This window comes from Amyelois transitella, chromosome 23 (genome assembly GCF_032362555.1).
Source record: "Amyelois transitella isolate CPQ chromosome 23, ilAmyTran1.1, whole genome shotgun sequence".
NCBI lineage: Eukaryota > Metazoa > Arthropoda > Insecta > Lepidoptera > Pyralidae > Amyelois > Amyelois transitella.
The window spans coordinates 2,146,523-2,159,234 of record NC_083526.1 but is presented as its reverse complement, the minus strand read 5'-3'; the positions used below and the strand labels follow the sequence as shown (position 1 = coordinate 2,159,234).

At 37.3% G+C, this 12,712-nt stretch overlaps 1 protein-coding gene across 1 annotated transcript in view; it reads left to right on the top strand.

Moving 5' to 3' along the window:
• Positions 1–11,105, top strand: part of LOC106133040 (attractin-like protein 1) — a 35,854-nt gene extending 24,749 nt beyond the window's left edge. Inside the window, exons 23-27 of the mRNA XM_060950945.1 lie at positions 1,218–1,347; positions 1,692–1,787; positions 2,251–2,362; positions 4,002–5,037; positions 5,809–11,105. Coding sequence (XP_060806928.1) covers positions 1,218–1,347; positions 1,692–1,787; positions 2,251–2,362; positions 4,002–4,192 — 529 coding nt within the window. The 3' untranslated portion in view covers positions 4,193–5,037; positions 5,809–11,105. The remainder of the gene's footprint in view (positions 1–1,217; positions 1,348–1,691; positions 1,788–2,250; positions 2,363–4,001; positions 5,038–5,808) is intronic.
• The last annotated feature ends 1,607 nt before the right edge of the window (positions 11,106–12,712 follow it).

Sequence of the window (12,712 nt, the reverse complement as noted above, 5' to 3'; positions counted from 1 at the left end):
GAAGTGTCACTTGTAAGTTTACGGCCATGGATATAAGTCTTTGAAGTGTCACTTGTAAGTTTACGGCCATAGATACAAGTGCTTTCAGAGTCGATAGGGTATAATGTCGATGTTGATGCCGACTTCAGTATCACATGCTCGGCACACGCTCGCATGAACCTCACTGTACGCAGCCGGGCCGATCCCGCGGAGAGGATGCTGTTCAGTGACGTCAACTGTACCAATTTCAGATACAAGTGAGTTTTACGGCCGTGGATATAAGTCTTTGAAGTGTCACTTGTAGGTTAACGGCCATGGATACAAGTGCTATCAGAGTTGTTAGGGTATACTGTCGATGTAGATGCCGACTTCAGTATCACATGCTCGGCACACGCTCGCATGAACCTCACTGTACGCAGCCGGGCCGATCCCGCGGAGAGGACGCTGTTCAGTGACGTCAACTGTACCAATTTCAGATACAAGTGAGTTTTACGGCCGTGGATATAAGTCTTTGAAGTGTCACTTGTAAGTTTACGGCCATGGATACAAGTGCTATCAGAGTCGTTAGGGTATACTGTCGATGTAGATGCCGACTTCAGTATCACATGCTCGGCGCACGCTCGCATGAACCTCACTGTACGCAGCCGGGCCGATCCCGCGGAGAGGACGCTGTTCAGTGACGTCAACTGTACCAACTTCAGATACAAGTGAGTTTTACGGCCGTGGATATAAGTCTTTGAAGTGTCACTTGTAAGTTTACGGCCATGGATACAAGTGCTTTCAGAGTCGTTAGGGTATAATGTCGATGTAGATGCCGACTTCAGTATCACATGCTCGGCACACGCTCGCATGAACCTCACTGTACGCAGCCGGGCCGATCCCGCGGAGAGGACGCTATTCAGTGACGTCAACTGTACCAATTTCAGATACAAGCGAGTTTTTTATACATACATACATGTGGTCACGTTTGTTTCCCTTCTGGGGTAGATAGAGTTAACACTCTTGAAAAGACTGAAAGGCCAACTATTTGGGTTAATGATAGAATTGAGATTCAAATAGTGACAGGTTGCTAGCCAATCGCCTTTTATGACATCCATGGGAAAGAGATGGAGGGATCCTATTCTTTTTATATTGGTATCGGGAACCACACGGCACTCTCATATCTAAAATCCTAACAATATAACAAGTTTTTAACAACTATCAATCTAAAAATTAAAATTCAACATAACGACCTACAGAACTTTCCATTACAGGTTCGCAAAATCGGAGCACGCTTTCGGCGTCGAAGACAACGTTACGCTGACGACTTTCTTCGTATACGTGTACGATTTCCGTCCACCGCTGTGGATACAAATCTCGTTTTCACAGGTATGTAATGCCCCTGACCACCAAAGAGTCCCTTAGTCACCCCTAACTATTACCAAAGTTAGTGGCCTTACCTAACTTCATTTTTACCATGCTAGGTATTTCCTGTTAGGCTGTTAGCTGTTCGTTCTCTTGTTAGGTGTATAACTTAATGATAAGAATTGAGATTCAAATAGTGACAGGTTGCTAGCCCATCGTCTACAAGAATAACGCCAAGTTTATTAGCCTATCCATTAATCACCTTTTATGACCATGGGAAAGAGATAGAGCGGCCCTATTCTTCAATGCCGGGAACCACACGGTATACATACATAGAATTAGAACCTTAAAATAACCTATTGTTTCAGTATCCGAAGTTGAATCTGCAGCAATTCTTCATCACTTTCTCGTCGTGCTTTCTACTGCTGCTTTTGGTGGCGGCGGCTTTATGGAAAATAAAACAGGTATATCTCTTATCTTTACCATATTTTCCTTAAAATAAATTATATTTAATCGTATACAACAAAATTCGTTAAGCTATTACGCTTTTGGAAACATAACTTATTCCTGATTGCATTTTAGTTGTTGACTTTTGTATTCTCATACCGAAAAGAAAGAATATTGGTTGGCATTCAAACAAATGTATGTAACTTTCACACTCAAATGAATGAAAAAATTATTTAAATTACGAGTCAGTTACCTTAGATACTCGTCCGCCGACACTCATAATCGTATTGTTTTGTTATACATACATAAATATAATCACGTCTATATCCCTTGCAAGGTAGGCAGAGCCAACAGTCTTGAAAAGGCTGTTAGGCCACGTGCAGCTGTTTGGCTCAAAAGAGTTGTCCTATACTTTTTCCATTGGTGTCGGCACCACACGGCACTATACCTACTTATGTATTGTTATATTTTTTTTTTCAGAAATACGATTTATACAGAAGAAGACAGCGTTTGTTCGTTGAAATGGAACAAATGGCGTCGCGGCCCTTCAGCCAGGTCTGCGTCGAGATGGAGCGGGGCTGGGTGGGGGGAGGTGAGTTTGATGACCAATGATTTACTGATACTTACAGTATTACTACATCTATCCTACTAATATTATAAATGCGAAAGTTTGTGAGTATGTCAGGATGTCAGTATGGATGTTTGTTACTCTTTCACGCAAAAACTAATGAACCGATTACGATGAAATTTGGTACGTGGGTAGACCTAAAGACCCAGAATAACACATATGCTACTTTTTAGCCCAGAGTTTCAGATTGATAGGGTTTCCATGCGGCCGAAGTCGCGGGCGGTCTCTAGTCCTATATATTTATGGTGCGAAAATATTGTTACATTTAATTAGAAGTAAAATTTTCATGGCGCAAAAATATTTAAGCTGTTTGTCCTATAATTTGAACTTGCGAACTAAAGGCCGACATTGTAAGCGACACGTAGGAGATATTTTGTTTAAGAATTTTGAATTTTTAGTGTTATCTAAAAATCCCAGTTTAAGTGCCTTACAATTTTTTTTGGGACATCACATAATAGGCTATTTGACTGTTTTTTAGAAATGGTTTAAAATTATTCTTTATGATATAATAAACACACTTTATTTATATTTCCAAGAAATACGCAGTATTTATAATAAAAAATGAATTATAAAGGTTGAAATTTAAAAAGCGCGCCAAAAACGCTCTCATAGTAATGGCGGACGCTGTGTGACGTCACACGCAAGCAAACTGATGATTTTGATTATATTTCTCTCAATTTATCAAACAAAATTGTTTATAAATGGTGTGTAGTAACACAATGTACAAATACTTCAATAAAAAACTCCGCAAAAAGTGTTTGTGTCTGTTCCAACGAATCCAATAAGACATAGAAGTGGTTGCAGTTGGCTCGAAGAGATCCAAAGAGTATTTTATCGCATTCAAATGTTTTTATGTGTGAAGATCATTTTGATGTAAGTATGCTGGCAATATTTGAGTTATAGCAAACAATAAAAAATATCCTATAAAATAAAATTCTGCGAAATTTTTGCGTGAAATGGCATAAAGATTTCTAAATAAATAATTTCTTTAAAATACTTACACAGCTGTTTTTACATTCTTTAGTTCTGCACCATAATAATCCGCGTTGTTTTTGAAGAAAAGTGCAACCATAAATGCATCAATCTCAGGTAGGTTTGTGTTGTCGGCACGCACAAAATTTTTGTCCATTTTGAATACAAACACCAGGAATTTATTTCACTAAAGTAATAAAATGAAGCTGAAATAGTTCAATGTCACGAAATAGCTTAATATCTGGGATAAAACATTAATAACACACAAACTACCTACACAGGAGGAGTTGACGTTTACTTGCGTGTGACGTCACCGGAGTTGTAACCAATCACAGAGCGTTTCGGTCTTTCAAAAGAATTTAAAAATTATTGTATTTTTTAAACGATAAATCGTCAAAAATATGCTTATTTTAGTACAAATGAAAGTAAAACATGTTCTGTTATATTATTATCTAATAGGATTACCACAATTCGTAGCATATTTTCAATAGTGTCAAATAGCCTATTATGGATAATATTATATTATTGATAGAATTATATCTATATAAGTACATATTTGTGTAAACACATCCTGCGGTACACGCCCCAGATCAGACTCCCACTATACGTGTTTCATGTTATGCCACCCCAGGCAGCGGGCCGCCGGCGCCGGTGGCGCTGGAGCCGTGCGCGGGCGGGCGCGCGGCCGTGCTGTCGCTGGTGGTGCGCCTGCCCACGGGCGGCACGGGCCGCGCGCCGCCGCTGGGCGGGCTGGCGCTCGCCTCCGCGCTCGTCACGCTCGGCCACCACGCGCCGCTCGCCAAGCGCCCGCGCGACCGCTGACACAAGTGAGTCTCGCTGGTGGTGCGCCTGCCCACGGCGGCACGGGCCGCGCGCCGCCGCTGGGCGGGCTGGCGCTCGCCTCCGCGCTCGTCACGCTCGGCCACCACGCGCCGCTCGCCAAGCGCCCGCGCGACCGCTGACACAAGTGAGTCTCGCTGGTGGTGCGCCTGCCCACGGCGGCACGGGCCGCGCGCCGCCGCTGGGCGGGCTGGCGCTCGCCTCCGCGCTCGTCACGCTCGGCCACCACGCGCCGCTCGCCAAGCGCCCGCGCGACCGCTGACACAAGTGAGTCTCGCTGGTGGTGCGCCTGCCCACGGCGGCACGGGCCGCGCGCCGCCGCTGGGCGGGCTGGCGCTCGCCTCCGCGCTCGTCACGCTCGGCCACCACGCGCCGCTCGCCAAGCGCCCGCGCGACCGCTGACACAAGTGAGTCTCGCTGGTGGTGCGCCTGCCCACGGCGGCACGGGCCGCGCGCCGCCGCTGGGCGGGCTGGCGCTCGCCTCCGCGCTCGTCACGCTCGGCCACCACGCGCCGCTCGCCAAGCGCCCGCGCGACCGCTGACACAAGTGAGTCTCGCTGGTGGTGCGCCTGCCCACGGCGGCACGGGCCGCGCGCCGCCGCTGGGCGGGCTGGCGCTCGCCTCCGCGCTCGTCACGCTCGGCCACCACGCGCCGCTCGCCAAGCGCCCGCGCGACCGCTGACACAAGTGAGTCTCGCTGGTGGTGCGCCTGCCCACGGCGGCACGGGCCGCGCGCCGCCGCTGGGCGGGCTGGCGCTCGCCTCCGCGCTCGTCACGCTCGGCCACCACGCGCCGCTCGCCAAGCGCCCGCGCGACCGCTGACACAAGTCAGTCTTCTCATTCACTTATCTCACAGTCTGCTAGGACGCGTTTCGATTATATATCTTGAGAGTCTGGTGTAACACGTTTCAATAAACTCAGCTAAATGTCTGCTATGACAAATTTCAATTGACTTATCTTAAGAGTCTGCTATGACGCATTTCGATTATATATCTTAAGAGTCTGGTATGACCCGTTCCAATAACCGAATTTAAGAGTCTGATATAACCCATTTCAATAAACTAGGTAATCTAAGAGTCTGAATAAACTAGACTAAGAATCTGGAATTTAGAATAACGACACACACCATATCATTTATAATGTCATCATCCAAACGAATTTTGTATGCTAATTTTCAGTTGAACCGGTTGAAAATATCTACTTTCTAAATTCCACCCTAACATACTTACATGCATAGCAATTTTTAAATAAAAAAGTGTCCTTGTCTAACATGAGCGTTTGATGGTCAATGGACCATATATTTATATATATATTAGTCTGTAAGATATTTATTTATGGGCCTTCAATTATTGAAAATAAATAGAGAAATATACTGAAGGTAAGTTTAAAGGCTCAAGATCACATTGTGAAACTAGATTGATATTTATAAACAAGTGAGAAACAGCAATATTTAGATGAGAAACATCCATTAACGTTCCCAACATGAACTTTTTTTTTAATGTTTTACATAACTAATGTCACTGGTTAATACAGAGATAGCCTCGTGTAGTTCACCTATAAACATTGTAATTAAAACATGCTTTTTCTTTTCATTTCAGATGATAACACCAATGTACATAAGTGCGTATAAGTAAGTTCTGTACATAATAGTTGCTCAAGTGCGCGTGATGTTTTATAATACTCAAGCTGTTAGACAGACAGACAGACATTAATTATGTTCGTTAGCTGCGGATTCTGTCGTTTGTAAACAAAACTGAAAAAAAAGAACTGTGAAAACTTTAGTCTCAAATACAAGAGCGTCTCCACTCACTGCGGTTTTCATGAATGGAATATTTCAACGTCTGTCTCTTTCGTTTTGATACAAATGAGCGGAAAAAGAAAGACTTGTCTTATTCAGTCGTAGTCTAGTGTATTTGTGGCTGTATCATGTGAGGAGATATGCATGTGAAACAATGTATTATAATTTCAAACGATAGAATCTATAGAGCATCTGACAACTGCCATCCAATTTTCATAGGCTTGGAGTACATGCATTTATTTCGAGATTTAAAAGTAAGAGGCAGTTTGTTTATGACTTTCACCCGCAACTTCGCGTCTTTTCAAATTTATGAACGTGTAATTTATTTCAATTAATTTTAATGCTTTTTATGATCTTTTTGGACCTAACTTTTAACATTAATGAATTAATTCTTTATAATTTTATTTTATTTTTATATTTCTTGTCATCAGTCAACCAGACTGATTAATAAAAGGCCGAAATAATTGGCCGACTGCCAATTTAGATTTTAAAATATGATATAAAATACTATGTAAGTTCATTTGACTTACCAACACTGTTATGACATTATACATTTGAACCTTTGTCGATTTTTTTTTCCGAATGAAAAACCTTAAAATTTCGCAATAAAATAAATTTACTTATACCTTAAAATAAACTTTAAATAAATGTATGTACCCTTGGTTTTTCCCAATATAATTATAATAATAGGGATATCATAAATAAAATGTAAATTTCAGCCATTATTTTTTACATACTTAGCTGTAATAACATTTTAGTCATCCTTCGAGAGAAATCGTAAATTGTATGTTATTAAAAAATGTATTTATATGAAAACATGAAACTTCCGCTTACGAAGTTGCCAAATATAATTGTATATATATAATTATAGCATATTCACATTTTGTAGACTGCTAGTAAGTCGCGAGTGATCAATGAAATTGGACATTTAATGAAATGCCTGGTATAATTTAATTATAAGGTATTATAATCGGCCGCTTTTTTGTCTAGGTTATAGAATTATTTAAATGGAAATGTATTATTCTTAATGATTATTTATTTAGTCCATTATTTTTTAATTTAACTACGACACCCGGCACGTAAATTGAACTAAAATGGCGGTATGCGCAGGTGCTATAGTCACTCTCTATAGTCACAATATCTTCGACTCGTCGTCAGAAACGAATGAATAGAGCGAGAAAGATGTTAAGACATTAACCTTATAACAGAAATTATGATTTCTAAATAAACAATTCAGAAATATAAGAATACGTCTTTTCTATTCCATATCGGTCCAAACCGTTACGTATCTGTAATTGCACGATTGTATTAAATATAACGTGTGCGTACGCTATCGGCGCTTTGGCCGGAATGAACGAAGTTTCTCCGACGCGCCCCCGCTCCTCTTGTCACTTTCCCGGCATTGCGTTTCGTTCTTCAGGTTTATTTATTTATTTGGGTAAGCAAACGATTACACTCATAAAACTTAATTTAGATTGTGCGTGAACAGTCTCTTTTTAATTAGACTGAGGGGCATTAAAAAAAAAATTAAGGTAACTTTTATAGAATGAACTTCCAGAACATTGATATGACGATATAAATACTATATAAAATTGAATATTCCCGGCAACACATTTCGTCTGTTAGCGAATTCTGTAAACGCGCACTGTCCATAGTTCAACTCACGCGCCGGGCACTGTAAATCCGCGATGAATGTTTGCGTTATATTTTTTTAAGTGGATGCATTTGATTTTTTATATTTAATAATGGAATGATACTTGGTTCTCAATTTGAAATGAATTGGTATCGGTTATATGTTAAAATTTCATTATTTATTTTTACTCACTTTTTTTTCCATAAACTTTCCGATTTGTAGATACCCAAATTCAAAAAGTTTGTATTTATCAAAAAAAAAGTCTTCGGAAATTTACACACAGAGGTTGTTTCATAAACGCATTTTTTTATAATTCATAGAAGATGAAATTTAAATTAACTAGCATGTTTTTTTTTTAATTTGTATATTTTTGAATAGGTACAGCTTTATGTAACAATTCCTCTGTAAAGTTTAATTACACATGTTCATATTTAGCTTTTTTAATAGTATAAGGTTGTCACATTAAATGTCCTAATTTATTCGGCATTTGCGAGCATTATTTAATAACATAGCTCCAGTTACTTAACCAATAAGGAATCATTCTTATATTTTTCTTTTCTATTAAAGCAAAGTCGAATAAATTAGGAACATACGCTTACAACGATGTATTATAATATTGTATCATCACAATAGGGTTTGTACGTAAAATTCACTGTAACACGTAATTAATATATAGATATTTTTCTTATGACTGATGCTTGTATAGAAGAATAATTTCGTTCGTGGTAAGAGTCGAGTTACGTGCGTAGATGTTGTGGCTTTTCCTCTCTTTCTCACTCTCATATTTACAGTTGTCAGCTTGAAAACTCGAGATACAATAAAATAGACACATATCACGTCTTTATCCTTTACGAGATAGACAGAGCCAGTGGTCATAAGACTTGAAGGCAAACAGTAAATCCTAGACTGGCGGAATAAGTAAGTAACAGGATGCTAGCCTATTTGTAAACTCGAGATACATCTTTGAGGCTAACTAACGCCTTTTTTTTGGGCGCTGTGAGAGGCAGCTGACATAAGTACATTATTTTTTTTCGCTATAGCAATCCAGCATGGAATAAATAAAATGTGAGAATGTTTTGCAAAGTATTTTGGGTCGGTTTTACATATTCTTGTATCACAACTGTTTGTGTTTTTATTAGTCGCCTTTTCATGAATCCATAGGTTGACTAAATGAGCTATGATGAGTCAAACGCTTTGATAAATGAGAGGGGTAAACTTAACCAAAATTTTTTTACTTATTTGGACAACATCTACGTAACGTATTTAATAAGTATTCATATTGATAGCCGTACAAGTGATGTAGCTACTCCGTTGAGAAAACATTGTTTAATAATAAATTATTCGGACGTAAGTTCCATACGTTATTTTGTATTTTCATCTGTAAATGTAGTTAAAAATATAGTGTAACTGCCAGCGTCATTTTTTTTAAATATGAGGCACTATTAATTACTTTATAGACAAATAAAAAAAAAACTAAATTATAAAACCTATAATAAGATGTGAAAGACCCTTATTTAGTTGTGACATATTTAGTTAGAATCCAAATAATGAAGTTAAAACACATGTTGCTTAGTTTAAAAATATTATTAGGCGTATTGAAAAAAAACACCAATATAGTTAAGTTATTAAATCAGAAACATCACAAAATTTAATGCCCAGATAACATTGTACGATATTTCAAAGTGTAATAATGAACTTATACGTCATACTACAACTTTCTTTTATCATAGTTTATTCCCGAATGCATTGTTAGTTTACTTCAAAGAAATTGGATCAATGACTTTAATAATGATTGGAATACATTATGATGAAAGATGGAGGTTTCAGATCAAATTATATTCTAAGACCTTTACGCGTATAAGCAAACAAGATAATGAATTAAAAAATAAAAGTTTATTAGCATCACACAAATATATCTATCTTACACTAAAGTACTTAGTTAAAGTAAAGTAAAAACAGTTGCATAAATTGAAATACTAATCCGACGTCCACTCAGCTTGTGCCGAGGCAGCTGGTCTTCCGGGGACGCCGGACATTCATGAAGTAGGTACCACTGCACACTTTAAGCATACAATGTTCTTAATTTTTTATTTCTTAAATTTAATCTGGATGAGGTTTTTCAAGTAAGAGATGTCACATTTTTGTGATTTCTCAATTTTAAATCATTCATTTGAATATGCCTAAAAACTTACTCGCACAGGGGAGTTTTAAAATGGCATGCAATTTTATTTATGTTGCGTTATCTAACAATGCTACCTAGACATTATTGTTAGATGAAATTGTGTGATCTCATTTGTTTTGGATATATGAAGTCATCAACACATTGAATAATTATTCAATGATTATAATCGTTGACCGCTGAAAGACTCGGGAGAGAAATCAGTTATTAGTTATATTTGATAAACGAAAAAAATATGTAGAATCTCCAATAACAATAGATTTAAATGGCAACAAAATGATAGTGATTTTAATTTCGCAATTTATTTGGAAATAACCAGTCCCATTTTAATGTAAGTACTGAAATGATTTTTTTTAGATATTTAACTTTATTACAATTGTATGAAATTAATATGAATTTAAATTACTGATTTTAATTTAATCGTCAATAACAATTATTTGTGGTTTACAATTTCATGATCATTTTCAATTTTGAACTTAAATGATATTTTATGAATATTTTTATGAGTTTTCAGTTTAAGAATTTATTAATTTTTTTTCAATGTTCTGAACAAAACACTTTTATTTTGAACAAACCGTGTGTAGGATGTTTTGCCACACAAATTATATTTTTTAAATTTAAATTGTGGTATGAGATTTGTCAAATGTTTTAAATGAAGAAGTGTAAAATTTACTGTGTAATTTATCTGCTAATGAAATGCTTTTAACTTAATTTATTAACTTAAAACAAATCTGTTCATATTATACACACATGGTTGGCTTATTACCTATCCCCTTATTATTTCATTTATTGTATATTAAAAACATTATGTTTTTAAAATAATGTTTTAATATTTCATCTGGCTTGTTGTAATATTATATATCTATGTAAAATCAGAAATTTGAGAAGGCATTTCCTATAACGACACTCATTATGAGTAAAAGAATAAAATTGTCTCAAAATATTTTTGTTTATCTATCTTCGAAAAATGTCGGAGACCTGTTCTGCAAGTTATCATTTTGAAACATATTTTTTGTCCACGCATTTTGTTCTTTGAGAAAACAAAATGAATTAAAAAAAACCTAAAATTTATTTTATGGAATGCAATTTTACAGTTACAAAAGTATTTTTACTCGTTATATTGTTCGTTTTTCAAAATAGTGAATGCCTCCATTTTTTTTCTGTATAGTCCTGTGAACTATCGTTGACGTTAAAGTAATATTTTTATTGTAAGCCTAAGTGTAACGCGTTGTAAATATCCTGATACATAAATTATTGTATTTCATAATAAAATAATCGATCAGTTTTTGTGTTTTCTTCATTAATTTATAAATCGATTCGAATAGTCGCTACTGGGATTGGAAACTTACACAAACACGTTTTAACCATCCGCGCAAAAAATCCGGGGCACAGTACAAAAAATATTCTATATGTTCTATAATATAGAACTTGTTTTTACCCGCATCTTCGCTTGCGTGAATTTAGCGCCATCTACAAAATAAACGACGAATTTAAATATCACGCCATCTAGCAAAAAAGTGATGCAAATAGCATCACCTACAAAAAGCATCGACTAAAACGTCACTCATGAAAAGCGACAAATTTAGCGCCGACCTACAAAAGAATTCAGGTTTTTCGCAATTCTCACATAAACTTTAGCTTTTACTGGGATGAAAAGTACCCTATGTCCTCCACCAGACTCTTAATTATATACATGTGATATTTCAAGACTAAATTCTATAGATATTCCGTGAAGAGGTAAAAAAACAAACTCAATTTTACATTTACAATATTAGTTGGAATCGTTTTCATCTGTGGCGACATGAGTGACAATGTGACACTATTGCTAAGTTTGACTCAAAACATCAAAGTTCCGTTTAGTCAAGTTTGTAAATAATGCCGCTCCTTTACCAAGAATTTTTATAACTTATTTCATGTGAAACTAATGTAATTTTGTGATAATTTACATCATTGTTTTTGGGCGGGTAAGTGACAAAATTAAGTAAGTAGGTATTTCACTAAATCTTGCATTTAAAAAATTTACTTTTTATATTGTTTGTTATATTCTTTCCTCCAAATTCTGTATCATTTTCTGTTCAAAATTTGGAGCCAGCTATGGACAGCATATAAGCTTACATACCTACTGTGCAATTTGGGAAAAATTTACTGCCATGTAGGTATGTTTAACCGCCAAAACCACAATAAAAGTAGAAAGGTCAGGTAATTTGAGGATCTACCTACTGTCGTTTAACCACCTTGACTCTATATATTATATCTTGCGGGGTAGACTGAGCCAACAGTTTAATAGGTCATTTACAGCTGTTTGACTTAATGATAGAATACATACATACATACATAAAATCACGCCTCTTTCCCGGAGGGGTAGGCAGAGACTACCTCTTTCCACTTGCCACGATCTCTGCATACTTCTTTCGCTTCGTCCACATTCATAACTCTCTTCATACAAGCTCGGCGGTTTCGGGTACTTTTGACCTGACCCTTTACCAGGACGTCCTTAATGATAGAATTGAGATTTAAATAGTGATTGCTGGCCCATCGCCCACAAATGAATCCCAAGTTTATAACCCTATCCCTTAGCCGCCTTTTCGACACCTATGGGAAAGACGTGGAATGGTCCTATTCTTCTTATTGGTGTCGCGAACCACATGTTAACTGGAGCACCCCATCCTGCTTGGACAAAAGACAATCGTTTTATTGCATTCGGTAAAACTGCTTGTTATAATAAGTGTTATATACCTCTTAAAATATCCAAAGACAAGAGATGGAGGGTTACTGTTACCTACCTTACTGTCTACCCCGCCATGGATAAATTCGTATGTGTTCCTATTTTAAAATGCTAAAAACTGCACATCAAATTCCTCCCACTATTAACTCTGACAACTTTCAGACGAC